The 23,681-nt window shown below is 44.7% G+C and overlaps 1 protein-coding gene across 18 annotated transcripts in view; it reads left to right on the top strand.

Annotated features, from left to right (window-relative positions):
* The window catches only part of FBRSL1 (fibrosin like 1), a 500,076-nt gene extending 479,540 nt beyond the window's left edge, over positions 1-20,536 (top strand). For 9 of the 18 annotated variants that reach the window (XM_088176066.1, XM_088176067.1, XM_088176072.1 and 6 more), the window contains 10 exons: positions 2,102-2,152; positions 3,066-3,161; positions 6,516-6,587; positions 7,154-7,192; positions 8,036-8,107; positions 9,345-9,477; positions 12,615-12,692; positions 14,125-14,208; positions 15,229-15,463; positions 17,477-20,536. In XM_088176066.1, coding sequence (XP_088032192.1) covers positions 2,102-2,152; positions 3,066-3,161; positions 6,516-6,587; positions 7,154-7,192; positions 8,036-8,107; positions 9,345-9,477; positions 12,615-12,692; positions 14,125-14,208; positions 15,229-15,463; positions 17,477-18,710 — 2,094 coding nt within the window. In that variant the 3' untranslated portion in view covers positions 18,711-20,536. The remainder of the gene's footprint in view (positions 1-2,101; positions 2,153-3,065; positions 3,162-6,515; positions 6,588-7,153; positions 7,193-8,035; positions 8,108-9,344; positions 9,478-12,614; positions 12,693-14,124; positions 14,209-15,228; positions 15,464-17,476) is intronic. The other 9 variants (XM_088176068.1, XM_088176070.1, XM_088176085.1 and 6 more) reach the window with 4 other exon arrangements.
* Positions 20,537-23,681: the final 3,145 nt, after the last annotated feature.

Below are 23,681 nucleotides of genomic sequence, written 5' to 3' on the forward strand. Positions count from 1 at the left end.
GAGGATAAGTAGAGCATCTCTGGTCAAAAAGCCTAACCCACTCTTGTCAAACAAAACCCAGCCCTCTTCATTTCAGCCAGGTGTGCTGTCCCTGCCCTTCCAGCCTGGAGGCCAGCACTCCCAAAGGGACCCCCTTTCTATCCAGAGCCCCCACACCAAGCCTCCTGGTCCCCCATGCTGCTACCTGTGAGCAGATACAGCACCCACGAGACAAGTCCAGAATCCCTTTTGTTTTCCTTTTCATGTGTCCTGCTGTGTATTTCTATTCCCCCTTTCCCAGAGCCAGCTGCCTTGACACATCAAAAGACACCAACCAGAATGCCACAGGACAAGTGGCTTCCAGCCCCAGCCACTGTCCCCACAACTGCTGGGTGCAGGGCAGACCGTGCTGGCTTACCCAGAGCTCTCACCACAGTGCAGCATCTCATCCAATACCAGTTCTGTCCCTCTTCCTCCTAATACCTGATCTGTATTGATTTAGGCATTTTATTACTTGATTACATCAACAAGCGCTAATTTGTGTGTGGCTGGTTCTGCTGGGAGAGATCCTCCTGCCCGTGTAATAAGCATTTGGTCATTGAATTTGCTTGTAACACAATGGGACTTGGCTGCAGCTGTTACAAAATTGTTAGAGATCTGCTACAAATGGATTTTGTCAGTACTTTAAAACGCACTCTCTCCCCATTTCTGGCAATTACTTTGTGAAATTGAAAGCACAAGATTGAGCTTTTTTCCCCCTCTCAGTTTCACACTGTGTCCAAAATGCAGAAACAACCCTATTTAAGGCTAGCAAAAACAGCCTTTGGGAAGAACTACCAAGGACTCAAGGAGCATATAGTGTTTCCCACTTTTCTTTCCCACTGCTGTCTGCTTGATGACATTCTTGGGTTGTAATCTGCTTAGCAGCAAGACAATTAAAAGCAATATCATCCACTGAAAATCCAGCCCCAGGTGTTTGCTCAGTGTACTTGTGTGTAAACACCTTTCCTTCTTTGCTTGGTCTCTGTAAAACAATCCTGAATCTTTTCTCAGAAGTCTCCTGTGTTATTTAAGAACTGTGATACCCAAGCTTGGGAGCAGCTCCCTCCCCTCCCATGCCCATTGATGTCAGCCCTCAGACCAAAAACAACTTGCAAGGTTCTTTTGTTATATTTCATTCACATCTTCTTATATTCCACTAGATCAGGTCTGCTAATCCCAACACCAGAGAAGAGTGTTGAAATTACAGCTGCATGTGTTTGGTAATTTATGGTATTTACACTGGAGGGGACATGGCTCCAGTAATAACTGTAATTAATGAAATTACAAATCTACTCTCCTGCACATAGAGGAGTGTGAAACAGCAGCTGACTTGCCAAATAAGCAGCTTTTCCTGGGGTCCTACAGCTCCCTTCCCTGCCTTCTTCCCCATTCCCTCCTCCCCAGCAGAATGTACATACTGTTCAGAAATGCAATATGTGTGTGCTTTGGGTTTGCTTCTGAGATGGTCAACAGGACAAACAGGGCACAGACTACACACATGGAGGTGTTAAAACCCCATGCTGGAATTGAGAAAGTTTGCAGCCACCATTTCTCTGGGGAACTCTCCCTTTTGCAGGGGAGGGGGAATATATCGAGATTTGTGTATCTAAAGTAATTTAGCCCTTCCCCAAAGAATTTTGGTGCTTACAGGATCCCAGGAAACTGGGAATTGGTATTGGCTGCCCCACAGTAGATGTTGGGCTCTAATGGAAAATGTTTCTTACCTGCTAGTCTGTGATCTAGTTCAGCGGGGCAGATCCCAGACCTGGACCTGGAGCTGAACTTCCCTGTGTTTCACTGTGCTGCTCTCTTCCCAGAGCAGGAGCCTGTTCATGCAGTGCCTGAGACAGGGTTCTGCATTGAGCCTTGGCAGTGCCCAGCGTGGCCTGGGGGCTCCTGTGTGTTAGCCTGGGGAAATCAGTCATGTCCCCGCTGAGCGAGTATGGAATAACCAGTCAGTTCTGCTCTGTTAAACGCTTACACACGGGCCATGATTATTTGTCTATGTTGAGATCCTGATGTGTCTGCTACTGCCAAAACCAAACTCACCTGTTCCCTTTTTTTTCTCTTTTCTTTCCAGTTTGACAAGTACGCTCCCAAATTAGACAACCCTTACTTTCGACATTCCAACGTGAGTGCTCACCTTTCTCGTTGGTTTCTTTGTTAATGGTTCTGCTTGCTCTTCTTTTGCTTGTTTTCGATTGATGAGTAGTGTTTTGATCCATTCATTTCTAAAGCTCTTTTTCCGTCTTGATTTTTATGTTTTTAAGGTACCAAGTTTTCTTTGGGCTTTTTTTTTTTTTTTTTTTTAATTCTCTGTCTCCTGCATTTTTGCTGCTGCGGCTCTGTATCGCTGTGCCTGGGATGGCAGGGAATGCGCAGGAATTGCTCAGTCAGTGGTCATTGCAGTACCTTTGCAGCTGGTGCTTCTCCCAGTGCAGCAGCCCGGAGTGCATGGCTCTTTCACAAGGTTTTGCTCAGGTCACAGGAGTAAGGCAGACTGGTGGTTTCTTCCTGGTGCTCCCCACTGCTCCAAAGCACAAAAAAAACTACATGTTTTGGGACTTGTAAAACTGCTGTGTGTGCTCAGGAGAGGCCTAAGCAAAATTTCACCCAGGCTACACAACTACAAGGTGGTGTGCATGTTGCCTGTGGTTAGAGTGCAGTGCAGCATCTTGTGGTTCCTTTTGCTTTAAAAATTAAAGCAGGTCACATTTCAAAACAGGATCAATTTTTTTGCAACAGCAGAAAAATGCAAAGTTAATGGAAAGTGAACATAAACCCCAAATTATGCTCTGTGCTTCCTGCAATAGTCCACAATTTTTAAAGGCACACTTGTTCAGCACTATCTAGAAAATTTACCGGATGAGTGCATTTTTCAAGTTTTGGCTTTGCTCTTAAAAATTTTGAAAGCAAATTTATTGTGTATTTTCACTGTGGCACTTGTTCAGCACAGTACTATTTTTGTATGTGCCAGGCTTGGCACTTACCTCCATTATTGTTCAAGTCATCCTGTGACATAAGCATCTCTTTTTCTTTTGTAGTTCTTTCCAACCTATCCTCCAGCAATGCCTGGAATGCCACCCATGCTTCCACATTCAGGTCCCTTTGGGTCACTTCAGGGAGCATTTCAACCGAAGGTACAAACTTCTTCTTCTGAAGGCTTTGTTCTTTTGCTGGGAGAGAAACTGTGTTCAGAGTCTTGTCTCTGGTGATTTGCAGCACATGATTTAACTAGCAGAAGTGCAGCACAGGGTTGGAAAGGATCACCCTGCAGAACTGTGAGCATCCTCTGCACAAAGCAGCCAACACTTTAGCAGAAATTTTCTCTTGGCACTACAGATCCTTCCTTGGAAAGGATGTAGTGGTTCACTTGGGAGGTCTGCTGAAACTGGAGGAGAAGCCTACAGTGAAGTGCATTATTTTGATTGAAATATTTACAGCTCATAATAGACCGATGAGTCCCAAATCATTTTATAAATCTAATGGTCTGAGATTGCAAAATATAAACTGTGTTTATTCCCAGAAAAAACAATGAGAATTTGACTGCACAAGTGTGGGAACAATAGGGAGAGACTGCTGGAAATGGGTAGAGCAATTTGAAGGAGCTGAATTTTTATTCTCAGTTCCAACACTGTCTGACCTTGGGCAAGTCGCTTAAACCTTCTGTTCCTCAGCTTCCTCATCTATAAAGTTATCTTGCAGTGGCTTTTATAAGGGTTGATTAATGCCTGCAAGCTTCTTTGAGATAATGTGTTTGAAAAGTGCACTGCAGCTGTAACATGTCATTACAACTAGCACTGATTGGCATTTGGAAATGTTGCCATCATAACCCCCATTTTTGGCAAATTCTATGGTGTGCACTGCTTTTTTTTTTTCCCTCCCAGACATGTTCTTTTTATTACCTATTTTTAAATGTAACAAAACTGCTAAATCTCACCAAACAAGAAATAATGGATTGTATATATAGCATTTGTTTGAAAATGGAGCATATACTCCATTTGTAAGGTGACATGTTCAGCTTCCTTACATGCTGTGATTTTAGAGATTTCTTACCTTGAACTGCATTTCCATAGAACTCTGCTACTGTCTAAGAAGGCTTGAAGGACCAGCACTGTAGCCAGGCCATTCCTGTTTGCATTTGGAAGGTGATTTCCATACCCACACCGGGCAGGTCTGGGGGATGTGCTTCCCTCACTGACCCCAGTGGAAGTCAGTAATTAGCAGCTGCTGCAAATAAGGCCTTTTACAACCTTCCCCCTTAATGCTTTTAATGGAAGCCAGAGGATTTCCTCAGTGCCCATTGAATCCTTGACATTATTTTGTTTAGGGATGCATTACAAATAGCAAAGTCTCTAAAATGGCTTTGTTCAGGGGCAGTTTTGTATGTGGTGCCTGCAGGCCTAGAGAAGGAGCAGTTCATGGAAGCAGAGGGAGCAAGAGGGACTGAACCTGGCCATCCCTCGATGGAGTTTGTCTGCCAGTGTTAATTGTTGTTACTCATGCAAGGGATGACAGGGAGTCCCTACAGACCCTGAGTAGTAGACTTGACTTTCCAGGAAAAGGAGCTGCAGGAATAAGGTGGAATTGGACAAATTTTGCTCACGTGCAGGCAGGGCTGTTTTGCCATAAGGCTCTTTCCTGTTCATGAGGAGCTGCTGCTACACCAATGGCACTTTCTTCTGTTTTCCATCTTCACTACAGAGCTTCACAGATCCTGTCTCACTGTTAAATACTATTAGGCCAAGGAGCAGTTGCATAGTGAGAAGGAAAAAGTGAGCACAGACCCTTTACATTTCTAAGCAGTTCCTAGTGCTGTTATAACTGCCTTGTAATTCATTTTAGATGCATCCCACATTTGCTAGCTTGAGTTTAGGCAGTGCAAGGTCACACTCTGGTGCTGTGGTTAATCACTGACATTTAATCTCTGCACAGTGCAGTATTTACATACAATCTAACATCTGAAAAAGAGAGGGATAGGTTGAAAAATGGATCTGCTGCTTTGGCACATTACTTTTCAGTTTCCCAGAGGAGGCAGAGCTGAACTCTAGGCAAAGTCACTCCAGTCATTGTTACTGCATCGTTCTTCCATGGTCTCTCCCTCCCAAGCTGTTTGACTAAAGCCTGCATAATCACTACAGACCTGATGATTTGGCTTTGGCACTCTGACTCCTGCACTTCTTGCTTTCCAAAGCAGAGATCTTGGTTTTGTTTTTCCCCTTCCCATGTCATTTGCCTACAGCTGTGCATGTGAGTCCACTGCACATAAATCCAGGCTGACGGTAAATTTCTCAGTGAGTTTCCTGAAGGCCATTTCTCACAAGCTAAGAACTTGAAAAGGTCAGAAGTATTCAGTTTACTTTGCTGGAGGAAGCATTCACATCTTTCTCCAGGGGACAAAGGGACAGGATGACACCATGCTATTAACATGTTGTGATCTTAAAGCTCTTGCCTGTATGAAAGCTGTAACTTATTTGCCACCTTATATCTACCTCAGCTGTCAGGGATGCCCTGAGAGCTCTGATCTGCCTGGGGAGTGCATTGACTTACCTACACACACATGAGAACTCGCTTTTTAATGAGGCTGGAAGTTATGTAGCCTTAGACAAACTAAAACCTACCTTCCCTCCCACACCCAGGATTACACTCATGCCTTGTGGTGTTTGAAATCTGCTATAATTTGACCTAAAACATGAGTGAAATAATCTCTTGGGGAATGAGGTTGAACCCCTCTGCACTCAGCTGTGCAGAGGCACCAGGTGCAGTTGCTGTGGGAGTGGGAGATGGATGGATGCCGGAGTGAGGAGATGAACGAGTTCTTGGGGATCGTCTAGGACAGGACAACAGGTGGGATCCGGAGGAGGAGGAGGAACAGAGATTTGTTCAATGAGGTGTTTAATTCTTGCTGGAAAATGATGGGGTAAGCAATGCAAAGCTATAAAAGACCCACAGGCACCTTCTAAGGTTTCTCATTTTTGCCTTGTCGAAGCAAATAGATGGGCTGTTGCTGGTTCAGGCATTGTTACCTGGCCCCAGTCAGAGAGGGGCCATGGTCCAGTGTGTGGAATATGGGACTGGGATGCTCGAGTTATTCTGTTCCTGACTGCTGTGCTGGTTGCTGCCTGGAAAATGGAGGGACTCAGGCCACATCTCTCGCTCTCTCTCCTACCTCCTGCCTGTTTTGTCTAAAGAATAAGCTTGGGGGGCAGGGATGTCTCTTCCCGTGCACATGCACAGCACAACAGGGTGTGATCTCAGCGGGGCTTAGGGGTGCCACTGGAATACTGTTACTGCTGCTCAATAATAATAAATGACATGGTGGTTAAATGCTGTTGGCTGTCAGTAAGAGATAACATTTAGCACTAATGTAGCAATATGCGTGTTCAAAGCACAGTGCAAACATGGACTAATTAATGCTGTTAACATCAGATAGAGATGTTAAATGCACCACTGGTGTGATACAGTATTATTCACGCTCTCCTCTTGTCTTTCAGACTTCAAACCCTATTGATGTAGCAGGTAGACCAGGCACAGTCCACCATACGCTGCTGCAGAAGACTCCAGGGGTAGGCAACAATATATAAACGTCTTTTCAGCTTATCTGGGTTTACAGTAAACACAGTGATTGCTGATAATAAAAGGAGAGCAGGCTGGTGAGCAAATTGGCCTTCTAGACTGGGAGAATGCAGTGAGGAGAGAAGTTGTCTTTTTCTGGTGAGACAGTAATCTCCACCAGTCATGAATTCAAAGGGATGTATTGGCTTCTTTCAAAAGTCGGAGGAAAATGGGGCAGGAGACCCCTTCAATGTCTTACCTCTAAGTATTGCTTGGAGAGTAGTTTTATGTGCTCCATTTCAGAATAATTACAAGGTTCAGAAAAGCACTGGCACTGTTCAGTTGCTGGCATGAAGCTGCTTTGTTTATCATAAAATTCTGCTGAGTTTGGTTCAAGGAATGAAAGAGAAGTTTTAAGCCTTCTTTAAGCCTTTTAGATTTCCCGTGTCACAGGGGACTTCTCTGGAACATTGCTTTCTAAATGCTTTTACTTGTTCAGAGGAAGAAAGTTCCCCACCTTTCTATATATTGGCTAGTCTTAGAAAGACTGATTGTTTTATTTCTGCTTTTTCCATAGGTGTCAGACCCTTACAGGCCTCCAGTAAGAGTAAGTAAGGTTTGTGGGGGATTTTATATACATATTTATGCACGGACACTTGGAATATTATGCATGTGCTTTTGAAATTTAACATGTCCAGTAGAAAATTTCATGCTCATCCTTTACTTAAAGCAAAATGTCAGTTAGCTGTCTGCCACTTCTGATTAATAACATTTAGGTTGAATCCCAGCCTTATTTTGCATCCATTTATGTGCATTAATAGTTCACAGTATGAAATGAGGGTCACAGAAATAAATGACTGTGAGCATGGGCAGACACTCACCAGTGAACAGATTCGTGGTGACTTAGGTCAATGTGCTGATGTTCTACATAAACAGTGGAACAGTGAGTACCACAGCTCAGCTGAAAATAGGGACTTGTTCAGCTGTGGCACTGCTCATCCTGGGGATTGTTTGTCCCTACCCTTTCCCTCCCCAAAAGCCAGTAGCTGTAATAACCACGCATGACTTAGCCTGCAGTGCAGCAGGGGTGAATGAACAGGGCTCCTTTCAGAAACAGAACTCTGAACCATTAGTTGCTTTCTCTTAAGCATGGCATACTGTTCTTTGCTGCCATTCATTTCAATTTGGGAAGGGGGGAGTGCGAGTAGGAAAGAACAAGGCAGGATCTCAGATGTCCATGAGATGGGGAAGATATCCCACATTCTTCCTGTTTCCTTCTTAATTTAAACATCATCTGCTGCAGTGCAGAAGCAAATGTTGATCACCCATTGTGCCATTTTAGTAATCAGCCTTTCTCATTGCTTAGCTGCCTGGTTGACAGTAAGGGAAATGAAATGTTCTATCTGATGTAGATTGCTAACGTATGAATTAATCTAAATTCTTGTGCTTTCCACTGCAGAAACCCGGGAAGTGGTGTGCGGTTCATGTACAGATCGCCTGGCAGATCTACCATCACCAGCAAAAGATAAAGGTAATTCACATGGTTTCTGGAACAAAGCCAAGTCTTTTAGCTTACAGATCATATTTGAGTGAGTAATGGGCAGGAAGCAGTTACTGTGGTGATTCTCAAACTTGCCTGTATTGATTAACTAATACTTACACTCCTTTAACATTTATTGTAGCAACTGTAAAGTTTATCTGAGGGCAGAGGAGGTGGATGTGTAGCCAGAAAGAGGGGAAGAAAGTGAGGGGCAGAGTAATTTCCCCAAGTCAATAGTTTTTTTTCGAAGCATGCGCGTTTAATGTCGCTTCCCTTCTGCATTAGTACCTCCTGTGGAGGAGGTAATGAAATGGCCGATGCAGTGAAGAACATTACAGAGCACAGAGCAGGAGAGTAGATTGATAACATCAGTGTTAGAGGTTGTGGGGCTTCCTGTGCTGCTGTGCTGGTGGGCAGAGGGAGGGGGTTTAACACTCAAGAGGTAACAGGATGTTTGGTACCCTGGGGTGCTGTTGCAGGCTTGAATCTCCCAATGGCAGGTAGAATAGCTGATAAAGGGACTCGTGTAGATTTTATTTTTTCATAGCTCCTGCAGTAGTTCTTTTGTCCCATTAATGAAGGCTATTCCCTCCTTAAGTAGGTGCCTCTGGAGGGGGTGTATGTCCATATATTTTAATAAGCAAATATATAATCTTTAAGCTATTGGTAGGCTTCTATGACTAAGGTGCAGATCTGGCCATGCTCACTTCTACAGGACAAGGATAAAAACAGTCTCTGGAGGAGCCTCATAGCTTCCTTCATCCTTTGCCCTTTGCCTGCACACTGAGCTGTCCTGGCTGCAGGAAGGGCATAGTCTGGGCACGTCTCTCTCAAACTGGAGAGGCAGAAGAGACAAGCCCATCACCCAGCTCTTCTGTCAGCAGCTTTGTGCCTGCAGAGTATTTTTTGTCAGGCTGAGAGAGCAGACTGCTCCCGGGGTGCCGTGCTCTCAGTGTGTCATGTTCCTGCTCCAGCATGTGCTGAGGGGCTGTGTGCTCCCTGCAGACCTTCCCTGGGATGGGGCAGGCAGCTGAGAGGCTGCAGGCTGGGCTGGCCCTGCAGAGCCTGGCAGAGCACGGCACGACTGCGCTGTGCGGCCGGGGACGCTGCTGTCACTCTCCCTAACACTCCCTGGCAGGGCTGAGGAGGAAAGAGCCTTAACTCCCTCTCTTGTTCTCCCATAAAAAAAGGAAGTGTATAATGAGATTGGTTTTATATCATTTGACAGCAAATGCAGCTGGATCCCCACAAGCTTGAGATAGGTGGTAAACTTGACCTATTCAGCAGACCTCCCGCCCCTGGAGTGTTTCCAGGCTTCCATTATCCACAAGATCTTGCCAGGCCTCTGTTTTCTACCACAGGTAAGGGAAGATCACTCCTTGTTGATTTTAAAAAACAAAAAACAGCAAGAAACAGTCAGTGTATGTCATGCATGCCTTTACAGCTACATATGCTTCAAAAATAGAAGCAAGGTTGGTTCAAGGGGTGCAGAGACACTGCTGTGACCAGGGCTCTGCCACCACCTCCAGTGCAGGATCCTCTGCACATCACTGAGCTGCAGCAGTTGGCTCACAGTCCTGTCTGTGCAGCTGGTTCTTATGTGCCTGATTAATAGGCTGTAGAGTGATGTTTTAAAAGTGATTTTGACAAAACACTTGAAAATGTTTCCATTGCACAGGATTGGAAGTGGCCCCAGACTCTTCCTTGCTTTTATATTTGCCATGTTATTCTTCTCAGCTCCTCCACTCACCAAGTTTCTGTTTGTTTTCTGAAAACAAGGGTTTTTTTGTAAAAGGAAAACTTCAATAACAGCATTGAAAATATCACAGAAGGTGTATTTGTTAAGTGTTCGTTTTTTAAATAGAAAATTCCCCTATGCATTACAAAGTTCAGCAAAGTCTGAGGCTTAAAGTGATATATTGAATTTACAAAAAGCCCCAAAGAATTAAAGACAATTTACACTGATCAATTGTTTTCCAATCTGTTGGAGAAGTAATTACAATTGTGCAATTACCCAAGGACAGTAACCTTCACTGTGTTGTTCTCGATGGCTCTGACCATGGGAGACTGCAGCTCTCACATTCTGGTCTAGGAGGCCAGTGTGAATTCATGTGGACATCTGTCTACCAAATGCCAAATGTTGTTTTTATTCTCAAGCTTAACTTTCCCCTCAACTTCTTTTCTCTCTATGTTTGAGATAGCGAAGTCTGTGTTCTGAATGAGCTGCATGAGTTGACAAGATGTAACTTAGCTCTTTATGTATGTAATTAATTGGCAAATAATGTAATTTTCTTCCCTACTGTTACTCTTGCTTTATGATGCAATATTGCACAATCACCCTAACTCAGTGCAGACAGGATCATATTCAACCTTGTTTCAACCCTGTTGAAATTAATAATGTTAAAACTGTTTTGAACTCTGTCCCAAAAATGACAGAAAAGCAACAGATGACGATCAAGCTGAAATTTCTATGAGAACTGAGTTTCAAATGCAGATGCCAAGTAGCCCTCAGGAACTCCACCAATGCTTCAGTCTGTCTTTCTGCTCTGTGGATGGGAATTCTTAAGCATCAAATGCACATTTCTACCAGACATTATCAGTGTTAGTACCAGTTCTACCTTGTAGGGTGCCACCCTGTGTTTTGGTCTCTATAAAGGTACTGTGATAGTACAAGGCCAAGACACTTATTGCATCTGCTTGGATGCATAAGAAGTGCTTATTTACAAACCTCTGGCTATTTTCCTGTGGCATTTATGTTTCCTTATCACTGTCCTCAGTCTGTCCTGTCCTGTCATTACAAAAATCTTGTTTCATGTCTGGTTTTGCTACTGAAGGTTGCTTCTGGACAGAGTTACCCTAACAGGCAGAAAAGAACCAGTGCAGTTGGTATCTGGAGTTTTTTCCCTTAAAAGATGCAAGCATGGCTTGCTTTTCATTCGTAAAAGCAAGAGGGGAAATAGTATGAAATAGAAACATTAGAGAAGGCAAACTAATAGAAAACTTTCAGTAGAGAGAAACAACTTAGAGCAACCTGTCTGTGAGTATATTAATCACAAGAGCCATCACACGGTAAATCCATGTAAAGAGTGCTGTCAACGTGAGCAAACACTGCAGCTGGAATACGTGGAGGAATAAATCTTTTACTCTGGAATATCTGAGGCATTCTTTTCACCTTACTGAGCACGTGTGCAATTGATGTGAATCATTGGTTCTGCTGCATTGCCTGGTTACTGGGGGAGACATAAGTTATCTTAGGGCCACCTGTCTCCAGGACGGATGCTGGGCTGCCTGGCAGACGGTCTATTTAATAACTGCCTGACAGCCTGCAATGCTGCTCCTGGCTTTCTCCAGAGGATTTTTTATTATCAGCCCATGTAGTGGAGTTTGTAAGCCGTCTCCTTTGAAGAAATCTCCCATCCATTATACACCTCCTGAAATCTTAAAGGATTAGAAAGATGACAGTCTCCATCCGTCTTGAAGCATTGGAGCAGTCAGATTGTTTATAAAGAGGTACTAGATAGGTCTCGTTGCCATGGTCTCTCTTAAGTTTCTTCAACTCATTTTCTGGCTGCTTAGGTTTGAGGTGCCCAGGCTGGTGAGGGACACAGAGCTCTGCCTCCCCCTCAGGTTTCACAGTTTGCTCATGTTCTGGACAGGAGTGTGTTTCACAGCAACCATCAGGGGTTGGGCTCTGTGTCCAAGGAAGGCCAGGTCGGGAGCTCACCAAGTACCCCAGTGACATGTGACACCAGTGCTTTTCACACTGAGCTTGTGAGCTCCTTCAGATCCACATATGCCTGCCTGCAAAGGAAGAAAATCTCTCATTTTCTGCTCTGAAAGGAGAGCAGAGTTTTCTGCATGAGCCTGGTCCACCTTGAAATACAGGGCAGACCTGCTTGTTTCCCCCCCTTCCTTCCCATCTCCTCAGCCTCGTGTAATCCAGCATGCTCAGCAGTGTTCTTTCCCACGAGGAGCATGGCACCATGGCAATGAGCAGTGTCTAGGAAAGGGAAAAAACACCAGGGGGGGAGCCTGTGGATGCAGAGACAGATGTGAGAGCGTAGCTGGAGCTCTCATGGGAGAAGCATGATTGATGTTCCCTGCGTGCCTGTCATTAACTGGTGTTTCATACAGACTCTAATCAGTTGCTTCCGAGCACCTTCTGTCTGGGCCCATAACCTGGGCTGACCCTTTTTAATGTAAACATGGAGTAATGACTGAAAATCTCAGACAAAGAGCTTGGCTTCCTCGTTACTTCAGGTGAGCAGCAGCTCTCAGTGCCAGGGCTCCTCCTGCCTCCTAGTGCCCTGTTAGTCTCCTTGGTAGGGCTCCCAGGGAAATCCAGCCTGGTGCTCACTCGGCTGAGCTTTGGGGTCTTCCTCTGCCTTTCTTGGTTAAATATGGCCTTTGCATCCGGCTCTTGAATGGGATGGCCAGGAGCTCTGTGTGCACAAAGAGTCACTTGCCCCTGAACTAAAAAGGGACCTTGTTCTCACAGGTGCGACACATCCAGCCACCACCCCTTTTGGTCCCTCACCTCACCACAGCAGCTTCCTGCCTACAAACCACTTGGCAGGTAAGTGTAAGTAACCCTGCCTTCACCTCTGTACCTCTGCCCCCTTCCTGGCTCTCAGTGTGGTCCTGCACTGTCCCACTGGGGGAGGGAAAGGCTTAAACTGCCTCAGGATCCAGAAGCTGGCCAGCTTCTCATCCCTGCCAGCTCCTAGCACATCCCCTCACTGTGCCCCAAAGGAGAGGGCAGTGCAGAGCTGTCACATCTGGCACTGCTGGGACACTGCACCAGAGCCAAACTGTGACCTGTGCTCCTGAATGTGCCTGAAGAAATGGGGGAAATTTGTGCAAAGATACCTCAGACAAGCCTCAGCTTAAAATGGGCTCCTCCTGTACCATTTTCCACCTATGAAAGGTCTTGACTAGGCTCTTTAAAAGAGTTCAGGGAACACTTCCTGGCAAGTAAATGTTCTGCACATTTTGCCAGCCTTTCAGTTTCCTAATTGGCAGTAAGTAGAGCCTGATTTTGTCAAATTTCCTCATTTTAGAAGCTCACAAGCAGCTCATTGCCAATTAAAGTTCAAGCTCTGTTGATTAATGTTTTAGTAACATTCATCCAATCAGTAAATGTGGCATGCCACATGACCTAGTAGACTTTTCTCTTGCAAATACCCAGATTTACATCAATTCCTGAACATTCTGTCAAAATTAACTATCTCTACCGAGTCACTCAGCCACTTAAGATCAAAGAGGAAGGGCAAGAACATCTATTTTAAAATAAGTAAATAAGCAAATAGCTGTTTGCTTAAAGATACAAGCTATTTGTGCCATTTGCTCTTATATTTTAAATGTGTTATCTGTGAGGAAGTGGAGAGCATCATTACCTCCTGTAACATGGCAAGTTAAGGGCTTGAAGGGGACAGTCAAAAAGCCAGTGGGCAGGAAGAAGAGTTGTTTAGAGATGATCAGTAGGAAAGAAAACAAGTACACTGGTAGGATTTAACCCATAGCTGTCTCTGGAGTGTGGAAACCTGAGATGGGCTATGTGCTCTCAGAGAGGAACCTCTTCTGGTGATGGGTGCCTTTACTGGAAAAAAAGTGCAGAAACAAGACAATGCTCCTCAATGCTGGCCGAGGGGCCTGCTGAGATTCTTCTTTCAAGGCAAATGCAATGTTTCTGCTATTAATACTGATAAGGAAAGAGAGTTATAGCTCAGTAGCCACCCTAATTTCAGCTATTAGGCCTTAATTTCTAACTCACTTCTGACTCACATACTAAAGTTTATTACAGCACCTGTTTGCAGAGTGAGCACTGAATCCCTTCTCCATTTTAACATGATGGGAATTTTCTGTGCAAAGAACCTTGCAATGAGAAGGATCAGCTTAAAGTCTGGCCTAATCCTACTTGGATTCAAACCGTTAAGAAGGGGAGGGGTGTGTTTCATTCTCCAACATTCTTGGCTAAATGCCTGCTAAATCCCTGTTTGCCTTTCCAGATCCATTTAGCAGGTCAAGCACCTTCAGCGGCCTTGGGAACTTAGGCAGCAATGCCTTTGGAGGATTAGGCAGTCATGCTCTGAGTAAGTACTGGCTGGGTTACTGCAGACAAACATCCCTTCCAGAAAAGCCACATGCTAATATTTACAGCAGCTGGTGGTAGTTTTTAAAGAAGTTTAATTCCTAACCTCCATTCTCCTATCTGAAAACACTGCACCTAAGATTTCCAGGTCTCTGCGGTGGGAGCTTTTCTGCATGTCACAGAGATCAGTAGCTGTGCTCTGTGCCTCCTCACTGCTGAGGGTTGCTACCTTGTGTGCTCAGAGAGACACTGGAGCTGCAAAACCCCACCGAGCTCTGGGACCCTGTGGGCACCTAAAGTAACACCCTTCACCAGCGAAGATGCACAGTGGAGCAGCTATTGATACTTCTTCTGATTTGTGTAGACTTCCTCTGTAGCTGTTGGCTGGAGTTTAAGTTACCTGTATGAAATAATTCTACTTCAAAAACATGTTACCTGTAGGTGAAACATGCTTGAGAGCCACACATAAGAGAGCACATAAGAGAGCATGCTTGTGCATCTCATGGTGCAACAGGAATCAGCTGAAGATGGATGGAGGAAAATCGAGTGACTGTTCTGAAAAGCCTTACAGCCAAGCTCTGTGTTTGTACACACACACACACACACACCACCAAATAGTCTGGGTTTTCAACAAAAAAGTCCCTGAAGCCTCAGCTGCAGGCAGCTGGTTGCTTGTAACTACCCACAAATTAAAGTTTCTGCCAGAGAGAGGAGCTGAGGAAAAATACTGCTTTTGTGCTGGAGCCCTTGCCTGGGGTGGGGGGAGAAGAGAAGCTGGGCATTTTCAGTAGTCTCTGAGTTACTGAAATGTATAAAGCTTCCTCCAACAACAGCCTTAAAAGAGCTGGTGGATCTTACACCCAGTGTTGGAATTATCTGCATCCACTCACTAGTAGCTCCCCCTCACCATTAAAAATCCTTAAAAGAACAATTCTGGTTGTGACTAATATTGTGAAAAATGTCTGCATAATGGTTTGCTTTGAATTATTTTTAACTCTTCCTCCCCCTGCCATTATTCTAGCTCACAACAACATTTTTACTCACAAAGATGGCCCAAACCTGCAGAATTTCAATAACCCCCATGAGCCATGGAATAGACTCCACCGGACCCCGCCGTCCTTCCCAACACCTCCACAGTGGCCCAAGCCCACGGATTCGGAGCGAAGCTCCTCGGTGACAAACCATGACAGGGACAGGGAGCGGGAGCCCGAGAAGAGGGATCTTTCTCTGAGCAAAGACGACAGAGACAAAGAGAGGTGAGCACTCTGGGCTTCTCACCACTTCCTCCTGGGTCTGTTTTTCCTCTATATTTCTTCTGTTTTCCATAAAATGTTGCTGATCCTTAAAGCAGCTGATAGGCCTTTTCCTCAGATAAGCACAAGTACTGGCAACACCAAAAAACTCCTTTTTGCCTTTTAGGATTTTTCTTCTGTGGAAATTGGGTAACCCAGTCCCTGCTAGTCAGTTAACAAAATGCACCAGGCTGAGGAATTGAGTGTGTTGCTGTGTTTTCAGTGTACTGAAAACATGTTTGTTTCAATGCAGCTGCTTTAATATTGCTGTGTATTCTGAAACTGTGATGGGTCCTTTGGAACAGTCATAGTTCTCATTAATGTACAGATATGCTGATGAATTCAAATGTTAGCTGGACATTAACGAGATAAAAATGCAAATGCCTGTATCTGGAGCAGTGTGCATAAATCCATTAGCAAAACTGATTTTTAAAAATTGCATTGTGGGCAAACCCTTATTAACAATGACAGGCCTGTATCACCTGGGCTATAGTTACTTCATTAGCTCCCAGTTATATGATTTTGAAGCTGTGAAGCCCTTTATATTTCAGAGCCCAGTTTTCTCCAACAGGCTACTTCTTTGTAGGCAATAAGCCTGCAAGTCTTAGATATGTGTGCTTGACTAGTGATAGGGGTTCACAGTTTGCTGGAGTGCTTTTTATAAGATCTTCAGGCAGTACCTGTGAACAAGATTATATGGAAGCAATAGGCTGAAAATCTTCTTGCTTTACATGTTAAATTGTCTGACATGGTTGCACAGATCTGGTTCAGGTAGGGAAGGCATCCCTTCTTGGCTCTAATGGAATTCATTTGCAGACCAAGGTTACTTTACTCTCAAGAGTGTTCACACAGGGGTTAACAGCTCTATTACACTTCTATTAATTTACCTTAAGCTGTCTCCAGCATCCCTGTTAGGCCATGGTTTTAATAAACCACATCCTTGACCAGCAATCAGAACTATCACAGAGGAAAAAAGCTGAGTCAGCAAATGTAATCATAAGGGATAAATACTTACACAGCTCCCCAAAACACCTCCTGCTTTCAGCACTTAGGTCTTACAGCTCTCAAAAACAAACACAACTTAAAACTTAGGCATCAGCGAGCCTCTCAGCTGCATAATGCAGTTCTCTCAATCATGTGATCATATTTTGCATTTAAAGTGTTTCTCCTTCAGAGCAAAGTGCTTTTAGAAGGTGAGCATTATTTATTCCCCTGTTAAAACGTGGGATTAACTGTGACTAATTGGATGGCTCAGAGGCAGAGGTGCAATTGGAAATGTAAACCTTTGTGCCTCTCTTTCTAAACCATGGATGTTGTCATCAGACCCCTTGTTTATCACAGCAGGTCCTCTTGAAACACAGCTTAGTTGCTCAGTTTCATGGCCACTTCAAGAATGTTTCTCCTGAAGCAACTGACTTACCTGCAAGAACTGCCAACAAGAAAAAGTCTTGCAGTTCCATAGGAAAATCAGCTTCCCCTTATAGCTGCTTCCATTCAATGAGGCTGACTTGGGAAGGACCTGCATACATTTCTGTAGGCTTCTGTTTTATGTGCCTGGGTTGGTGTTTTAGGAAAGGAACCCAAGTTTTACAGCTGAGAAGGTCATTGTCTGGCAGCAGGATGTCCACATGAACACACAATAAGCTTTTTTTAAAGAAAAATAAGCTGCTAGAATTCTTCTTTCCCTATATGTCTCAGTGAAATGGTCTTAGGGTGAATATAATATCCTTGCAGCCACATCCCCAGTTTAGTCCTGCATTTGAGAACGTTTAACTTTTTTTGTCTTTGAAGTATGTAAAGGCAGCTAGTGCATATCACTTAGCATAGCATCACAGCTGTTGCTGATGTTTGTAGAGCTTTCCAAATCCTTTCCAGAGCAGTCTCGAAGTGTACAGCTGGGCACAGCACTGTGCATGCCCAACATCACGGGTGTGTTTGTCACACGTAACCAAGGATGTACCTTCTGTCTCTTTACAGAGATCTCATGGATAAAAACAGGCATTCGAACAGATCCTCGCCGGCATCAGCCCCAGTGACACACCAGATCAGCAATCTCATCCGCAGCAACAGCCAGAGCTCCAGTGATGCCATCAGGCAGGTCAGCCTCGGGGACAGGGAGAGGTCCAAGGAGCCCGAGCGAGAGCACCCTGACCGGCTGAGAGAGCCGCCCATAGCGGAGCACAAGATCAAAGAGAGCCGTTCCCCAGTGAAGGAAACTCCAAGCCATGATAAGAGACCCTCTGAGGACAACACAAAGCCAGTAATCCAGTCTGTATCCCCATACAGCAAACCTGCACTAAGTGAGAGCCTGAAGCTTACCAATCTAATGAGCAAGGACATGGAGAGAAAGACAGAGCTTCCCAGCGACCTCCAGAAGATTAAGAATGACATCAAAGTCAAGGAGGAGAGGAAGGAAGACAGTGATGTGCTCGTGGTTGGGTCTGAGCCTTCCCAGCACTCCCGGTCAGTGGAGCATCCCCCACCGCCCACTCTCCATGGATTATCATTGCCTCACTCGATGGCTGCCTCCATGCCCATCTCCATGGGCAGCGTGCACCAGATGAACAACATGAATGTCCTGGACCGCAGCAGGATGATGACCCCGCTCATAGGCATGAACCCTTTGTCAGGAAGAGAGCGGCTGCCGCACCCCGGATTTTCCTGGGACCCCATGAGGGACCCGTTGCGAGATGCCTACCGGAGCTTAGACCTGCACCGTCGAATGGACTTCCAGCTCCGGACAGATCCTATCCATAGGTTTCCTACCACCTCTGGCTTTTACGACCACGAGCGTTCCTACAGAGACAGGGAACCCCACGACTACAACCACGAGAACCTTCTGGAAGCCCGCCGAGAGCAGGAGCGGTTGCGGCAAGTGGAGGAGCGCGAGCGCTTGCACTTACGGGAAGAACTTGAGCGTGCCAGAATGCACCACTTGCACTCGTCCCCCATCGAAAGCCACCTGGCACACGTGCCATCCTTCATGCCTCACTTGAGCGGGATGCATTACCCCAGACTGAGCCCATCCACTGCCATGCACAACGGGATTTTGAACAGGAACCCGCCGACCGCAGCGCTGAGCGCGCCGCCGCCTCTCGTACCAGCCAGCAGCACCAGACCTGCCTCCCCTCGCAGGACTACTCCACTCACAAACTCAGAGTCCAGGGACTACTCCCCCTCTAGGAACCCCAAAGAAGTAGAGGCACGATAGTCCCCAACATCGAATTTTAAACTCACCTGTACATAAAACAAGCAAGCAAACAAACAAACAAACAACAGCAACAACAACAACAAAAAAAAAAAACACAAACAGGAAAAAAAAACCAACAAAAAAAGAAAACAACAAACCTTTTACAAAATGCACTGCTGTAAACTTTTTTTTTAATGTAAAATTTGTAGAAGTTAAGCACATTTCCATAAATAACGGGGTTGGGGACTTTCCAACAAGAAGGTTGCTGAGAATGGGAATTTAATATATAGGTATTGATTTTTGGTTTTGTTTTTTGTTTCTGTGCTAAAAAAAAAAAAAAAAAAAAGAGTTAAGAATATCAAGTTTGTACATTTTTTCCCAAATGTGAGAAACATTTTTAATGGATTTGTATTTTTTTTAATTTTGTGCTCTTTATTCACTTAAAAAAAGAAGAAATTTTGCTTTTGTTTTTAGTTAAATTTGCATTTTAAAGGCCTCAGATCCTTAAGAAAAAAATACCCAGGGTTTCTTATAAGTATTATTTATGGAAATACTGTAGTTTTACAGTCCACTGTGAGGTTCCCTTCTGAGGCCAATTGATCACTTACCTTGGTACTTTGGAACCGAAGTTACAGATATATATTAAAATATTAATAATAATAATAATGTACAAAACTGTTTGTTTTTTGCCTTATTATATTATGCAGAAATTTAAGAGGAATTTTTTTTGACTTCTTGTTTTAAACAAAAAAAAAAAAGAAAACAAACTGTAAATATTCTGTTAATATAAATGTACACCAATATTAAATTCTTAACATAGGTAGACTTTATAAAAATGGTTTCTAGAACCACTCTGGTTATTTGTTAACATGGTTACAACTCATACTCTTGTCACAGTCAGAAATTCACACTCAGAAAGCTCAGTACGGCATATATACTTCAACTATGCAAGAACTCGGAGGCAGGTCTTAGTGGATGTTGGGGGGAGGAAGGTTTTAAAAAAAAAAAAATTAAAAAAAACAACCCAAAAACAACCAACTCGCGCAACTCTGGAGACAGAATGGCAATGGCATGTGAACAGGAAGAAGGATGCTTGTGTTTAACAAAAAAAAAAAAAAAAAAAAAAAAAAGAGAGAGAGACTGAATTTTTTTGTACAAACACAAGGGACAGTTCGTCAAGGAAAGAGAAACACACGCTCCTGGAAGGGAATTTCGGTTTCCTACTTTTCAAGCTGGCAAAAGCAGATGGAACTGGCACAGTACCATGCGGCAGACCCTTTCCTTATTTTTTTTTTCCTTTTTTTTTCCTCTTTTTTTGTGTTGTGGGCAGGATCGCTGGCAAGCAAGGACAATTTTCCGTGGACCCCTTGTGCTAATTGTGCAGTGTTCTTATTGGAATCTGTATACAAGACAAAGTAGAATTTTAGGAGTGCAAAAAAAAAAAAGTTCTAATGGTTGATTAAAAAAAAAAGAAATTCTGATATATTATCTATAGTACATGAAGACCATAAGCAAATGTTTGTTTCAGTGTGGTTCTGCCTTGAACTGCTTTTTGGCATGATTTATTTTTTATTTCCAATTTTACTTTTCATCCATATGTAAATTTTGCCATGTTTTACTTGCTGTACCATCCCCCCTTCCCTTATTTTATTTTTCAGTGTCCATGTTTTATATATCCTGGGCTTTTTCTCTCTAGTTAATTCAGCCATCCGCTACTATTTTCTTGGCTCTGTAACTCTTGTTTCCCCCCCCTCCCCGTCCTCCCCCCTGCACCCCCTGTAATTTTAAACATTCAGTTTCCTTGTAGATCAATGAAGATAAATACAACATTGATTTTGGATGAAAAAGGCAGTTGAGTGTTTGTGTGTCGTAGCCAGCGCTGTTGACTCGAGGCTAATGGTTTATTGACGGCTGGGAGGAGGCAGCTGGTGGAAAGGGCTGGTGCTGGGACAGGGATTGGCTTCTGCCTGTGAATCCCTGTCCCAGCAGAAGGAGCACGGCCCATGGCACGCTGCAGATCGGGATTTGGGGGTTTGGGGAGGAGAGCAGAGCAGTGCCCCCAGCCCTGCAGCATCCCCACCCCACGGTCTGGGGACACCTGGAGCTCTGCGCCCCAGGGGCTGATCCAGCATCTCCTGCAGGGGAAGGAAGCACAGCCCGTGTGCAGCAGCTCAGTGTGGAGGGACCCTGTGCAGCATCACACGGGAAGGTTGTGGCCTGCAGCACTGCTCTCCACCCCCTTTGCTTCCCCAGCCTTTCCGGGGGGATGGAGCCGTGCCCCCAGCCCCTGTGCCGCAGCGCTGGGCGCCGGTGCCTTCACAGCGTGCTACGGCTTCTGGGTTTAAGTTTGCGTGTGACTAAATTACTGAGCGTGGAAAAATAAAATGAAATAAAATAGCAGGGTCCTTAATCTGATGAAAGGAGGCTTAAAACAAAATAGGCATTAAAAATCAGCACCTGCTCTCCCAGCTGAAATTGGAGGAATGTAGAACACATGGTGGATGTGAAAAGCGTGTTGAACTCAGCGTAAAGATTCATAATGCTGGCTCAGGGGGATTGTAATTCTCCTGGTGCCAGTGTCCAACATGGGGTCTTGTTTGACACCATCTCTGACATGGACCTGCGTAAATGATTCCCCCTAACCTCTGTTAGAGTCCATAGCTGCATGTGCCTAATGCAGGTACGTGTGAGCAAGGAGGTTATTACTGCAAACTTCAGGGAAAAAAAGCAAAAATGGGCCATACCCTTTGAAGCATTTGGTCTGTGTATGACTTGAAAAGTGAGCATTAAATCAATGCCATGCTCCCCTGGCATTCCTGAAGGATTGCTTGTTGCAGCCACCCTGGTGCCAGAAGAATTCATCATGACCGATGTTGCGGTGCTCTGAATATTAAAAGAAAATCAGTGGTTTGCCATTTACTGTATTAGGAAGCATTGCTCTCACGCCTTCAGAGGATGACCCATCAATAATGCTGCACTACAGTGGGATTCCTGTGGAATTACACAGTGTCGAGTATCAGCCTTCTCACAAAATGGTTCATCATGATTAATGGTATTATTACCTAAACAGAGAAACTAATTAATTCAGCCTTATTCCTTTAAGTCACCCCAGCTGAGCTGCCTTCTGCTAAAAGAACTGGTACAGAAGGACTTCCTGGGTTTTATGCATTACTACCACTGTTCAGCTTTCATTTTGTGCTGTTTTCACCATTTTTATTCTACTTTTGGCTGTCTCCCCAAAGACTTCCCTCAGTCACCAAAAAAGGGCGGAATTTAGCAAACAAATGACAGTGGGTGGGAGGAAGAAGATGGGATTTGGAAGGTTCATTGCTTGCCTCAGGCAACCTGTATTTTAAAAGATACTCAGGAAGCCATAAGGAGGGAGACCAGTGGTTGCACTTAAGTTACCTTTTGTCCAAAATACCGCACACCCAACTGGGGCTCCATGAAAGATGTGTGCACCAGCCTCAGTTAATGGAGGTCTCTCTTGGCCCAGTAAATAAAAATAGACAACCAGGATATCAGGGAGTGAGGGAAAAAGCCAATCTGTAAAGCTGTAACAAATCCTCAGATCACTTGTCAAAAATATTAACTGTTTCTTGACAAAAAATCTAGTGCTTCCTTAAAAAGCCAGCTTTATTGCCTGAAATAAGCATATGGGAATTGTCCTTTCCAGCTTGTATACATACCATAAATATGTAGTTAGCTGTTGGTGACCTGGAGTTAGATAAACAAGAGGTTGATGTTGATGCAGGCTGAGCTTCCACTGTCAGGTCTGCAGCTCCAGCACTGCCCGGGCCCAGAGCAGGGAAAGCATAAGAAGCCAACTAGTGAGGAATGCAATATCCTGAGAGCTTAGGGAAGAGCGAGACACACCAGCTGTGCTTCGGGCAGCCCAGCAAGTGCCAGAATGAGAGCAGAGGTAGATCAGTGGTGTGCAGCTCAGGCTGGAGCCGAGAAACCATCAGCAGAGGGGAAAACAAGATCTGTGTTTTCCTTGGCTTGTGCCAAGCAAAAAAAAAATAAAAAAATAAAAAAGGAAACCTTACCTCCCTCAGGAAATTCCTTTTTGCCAAAGTCTTAAGAAAATAGTTGGGTTGCAGTGTTGGGGGATTTTGGATGGTCTTGTGAGAGGCCAAATGGCATTACCCATCACCGAAGCCTGGGTGTCCCCTTGCCAACACCCCTTGCAGAGCTGTCCCCAGGGCCTCTTGGTGCTCCTTTGCATGGGCACTTGGCTCTGGGGAGAGTCCAGCTAAGGAAATAAAGAGAAATGGGGCTTGGGCAAACAAATGTAGCACTTTTGCTCAGATCTTGGGGAGCTGGTAGCTCAGGGCTTAGCTCAGAAACACGGTGCTTCGGGAAGAGCAGGGCGGGATGTGGGCTCAGCCTCCAATGGGCATCACTGTGGGTGAGCAGCATTGTCCAGGGAATCTGCTTCTTGTCCACTTGTGTCGAGCACGATGGCATCCCCCTGCTGAGGCCACGGCTCTTTCACAGCACCAAGATCAATACTCTGTCAGGAAAATGCCTTTCCCAGTAGTGCACTGTATTATGTGAAACTGAATAAAAAGCAAGGAGTGGGGGAAGGCTACACCAGGCCTAAATTACAGGCTCCCATTTCTGAACATAATGGAGAAAAAGAAAAATCAAATGATGTTTTGAAGTTTAACTTGGAAAATATTTTTCCAAAGCCTTTGAGGGATGTGTGTGTGAAGTAAAGAGGTCGGGTCCCCTCATCCCAGCCCCTGCTGCTGCGGCACAGCTGGAGGCTCCCTGCACAGCGGCTGGGACCTCCTTGCAGGTGTCGGCACGGCAATTTCTTTGTCTTCTCACAAAAAACCTTCTGCTCCATTAAGCTTCCCTAATTGCTGCATTTATCATCAGCCATTTTCTGCTTGTTCTCTTCCTCATTCAGCGAGGATGTGTCAAAATAGAGATCCACCCGCCGTCCCTCGGAGATGAAGCTGTTGGAGGCTCCGGCTGCTCAAT

The sequence above is a fragment of the Sturnus vulgaris genome, chromosome 19 (genome assembly GCF_052056855.1).
Source record: "Sturnus vulgaris isolate bStuVul1 chromosome 19, bStuVul1.hap1, whole genome shotgun sequence".
Lineage (NCBI taxonomy): Eukaryota > Metazoa > Chordata > Aves > Passeriformes > Sturnidae > Sturnus > Sturnus vulgaris.